Source organism: Maniola jurtina, chromosome 1 (genome assembly GCF_905333055.1).
Source record: "Maniola jurtina chromosome 1, ilManJurt1.1, whole genome shotgun sequence".
Lineage (NCBI taxonomy): Eukaryota > Metazoa > Arthropoda > Insecta > Lepidoptera > Nymphalidae > Maniola > Maniola jurtina.
In genome coordinates this window covers 7,501-10,057 of record NC_060029.1, presented here as the reverse complement: position 1 = coordinate 10,057, position 2,557 = coordinate 7,501, and the positions used below count along the sequence as shown (strand labels likewise).

At 55.8% G+C, this 2,557-nt stretch overlaps 1 protein-coding gene across 1 annotated transcript in view; it reads left to right on the top strand.

Annotated features, from left to right (window-relative positions):
* Positions 1–1,017: 1,017 nt before the first annotated feature.
* The window catches only part of LOC123864267 (lipase 1-like), a 1,828-nt gene continuing 288 nt past the window's right edge, over positions 1,018–2,557 (top strand). Inside the window, exons 1-4 of the mRNA XM_045904579.1 lie at positions 1,018–1,179; positions 1,378–1,947; positions 2,021–2,167; positions 2,234–2,557. The exon at positions 2,234–2,557 is cut by the window's right edge and continues 288 nt beyond it. Coding sequence (XP_045760535.1) covers positions 1,084–1,179; positions 1,378–1,947; positions 2,021–2,167; positions 2,234–2,557 — 1,137 coding nt within the window. The 5' untranslated portion in view covers positions 1,018–1,083. The remainder of the gene's footprint in view (positions 1,180–1,377; positions 1,948–2,020; positions 2,168–2,233) is intronic.

Sequence of the window (2,557 nt, the reverse complement as noted above, 5' to 3'; positions counted from 1 at the left end):
CGTCACTCGCTCCATACAAACGTAGTTCCAATTTCATTTGAATATTAAGCAACCAAAGTCCATGAAATTTTGCAGACATATTCTAGAAACTAATATCTATGTCTGTGGTTTTCCAGATTTCCGTTAAGATATTCGGTTTCAAAGTTACGCGGTCTTATAAATTTCATACAAATCTTTGAGCCCCTGTAATTTTAAAACTACATATTTTTAGAAAAATCTTAAACACCACAGACACAGATATTAGTTTCTAGACTATGTCTGCTAAACTAGGAAAGAGCTGATCACTTTCAAACGGCTGAACCGATTTTCTTGGATTAAGTATAGCTAAGAACACTCTCGATCAAGCCACCTTTCAAACAAAAAAAACCAAATTAAAATTGGTTCACTAGTTTAGGAGCTACGATGCCACAGACAGATACACGGATACACACGTCAAACTTATAACACCCCTCTTTTTGGGTCGGGGGTTAAAAACAAACACAAACCATAATACTATTGTGTTTTGTTTGGAAAGTTTGTAAGTAGTTTGTTTAAAAAAATCTCTTTTGTCAAAAATCTAATTCCAAAAGTCGATTTGCAATTTTCGCTTGCCTTTTTGACTGAAAATTCTTGAATCTCAAGCAAAATTCATTCAGCTGGCCTCTCTCAGGGTGAGATGCAGTTACAAGGAAAGGGCGACAAGCACAGGCAACGTTGTGTTGCTCTATTTAAGTAGCTTCCACCGCACCGAGTCGTCGCTTCCATGAAGCGGCTCTACCTGGTATCTTCCTACCGATCCAATCACAAAACATTGACGTATCTACCTCAGCGAGTTGATCTACCTACAGTACAGTAGATACCTACCTACGTATACTGAATAACGCAATTTGATTATATTGTTATTCGCAATCGAAGCAAGTCCATAATCCACACAATTATAATTATCTTCACCTGCCTAATTGTGTTTAGGAATCGCACGTGATGGTGTACCTACTCGTACCTACTAAACAATAATTACGTATAATTTCGCTAATCGTCCGATACGAGATAAAAATTAGCAATAAAATATTGGGCGCGCCGAGTTCGTGCCACACAACATTCGCGATGTGGACACGCGCACTCCTGTTCACTGCGGCCCTCGCGGCCCTGGCGGCCCTCACCGCGGCCGACGACATCGCGGAGGACGCGCGGCTCGACGTGGTGAGTCCTGCGCGATGTTAGTTGTCGTCATACAGGATGTGTTGCTGCTCACTGCGGCCCTCGCGGCCCTCGCGGCCCTGGGGGCCGAAGAAGCTTGCAAACCGCAACTTCATTTTACTAATTTGGACCATTCTTCAACAACATCTTCTAAACATAATTTTGTATAATCGAGTGTATGTGTGTGTGTGTGTGTTTCAGCCGGCGCTGGTGCGCAAGTACGGCTACCCGCTGGAGGAGCACGAGGTGGTGACGGAGGACGGCTACGTGCTGACGGCGCACCGCATCCCGCACGCGCGTGGCGCCTCCCCCGCCGCGCCGCGCGTTCCCGTGCTGGTCATGCACGGCCTGCTGTGCTCGTCCGCCGACTTCCTCGTGCTGGGCCCGGGCCGCGCGCTCGGCTACGTGCTGGCCGACGCCGGCTACGACGTGTGGCTCGGCAACGCGCGCGGCAACCACTACTCGCGCCGCCACCGCGCGCTCGACCCCGACGAGCGCGCCGAGCAGCGCTTCTGGCGCTTCAGCTGGGACGAGATCGGCGAGCGCGACCTGCCCGCGCTGCTGGAGCGCGTGCGCGCCGTCACCGGCCACCGCCGCGTGCACTACGTGGGCTACTCGCAGGGCACCACGGCGCTGCTGGTGCTGCTGGCGCTGCGCCCGCAGTACAACGCGCGCCTGCTGTCCTTCCACGCGCTGGCGCCCGCCGCCTTCGTCGACTACCACGACGACCCCGGCAAGGACTTCCTGGTGCGCTTGGAGAGCGTGCTCGACGTGAGTGCCGCTTCCGTTCCCGACCGAGCGGAGCCCTCGACGCAGCGAATAATACATCGTTTGGTGTCGACAGACGTTGGCGTTCCGGCACGGCTTCGGCGAGGTGATGCCGCGCAGCGCCGCCATGACGGAGCTGGGCCTGCGCCTGTGCAGCGACGGCGCGCCCTCGCAGCCGCTGTGCGCGCGCCTCGTGCTCGGCGAGGGCGAGTACTTCAACAAGGTACGTAGCGCGCGCTGCGCCGCGACGCGGTCGTGCGACGCGTGCTGATCGCCCGTTGGTCCGCAGACGCTGCTGCCGGTGTTCCTGGGCCACAACCCGGCGGGCGCGGGCGTGCGCCAGATCCTGCACTACGCGCAGGTGCAGCGCTTCGGCCGCTTCGCGCGCTACAACTTCGACCCGCTCACCAACCTGGCGCGCTACGGCAGCCTGCAGCCGCCCGAGTACGACGTGCGGCGCGTGCGAGTGCCCACGCACCTGCACTACGCCATGAGCGACCGCAACTCGCTGTACCAGAACGTGCTGGTGCTGGCGCGGCACCTCGGCACGTTCGCCGCGCTGCACCGCGTGCCGCGCCACAGCTTCAACCACTACGACTTCATCTGGGGCGGC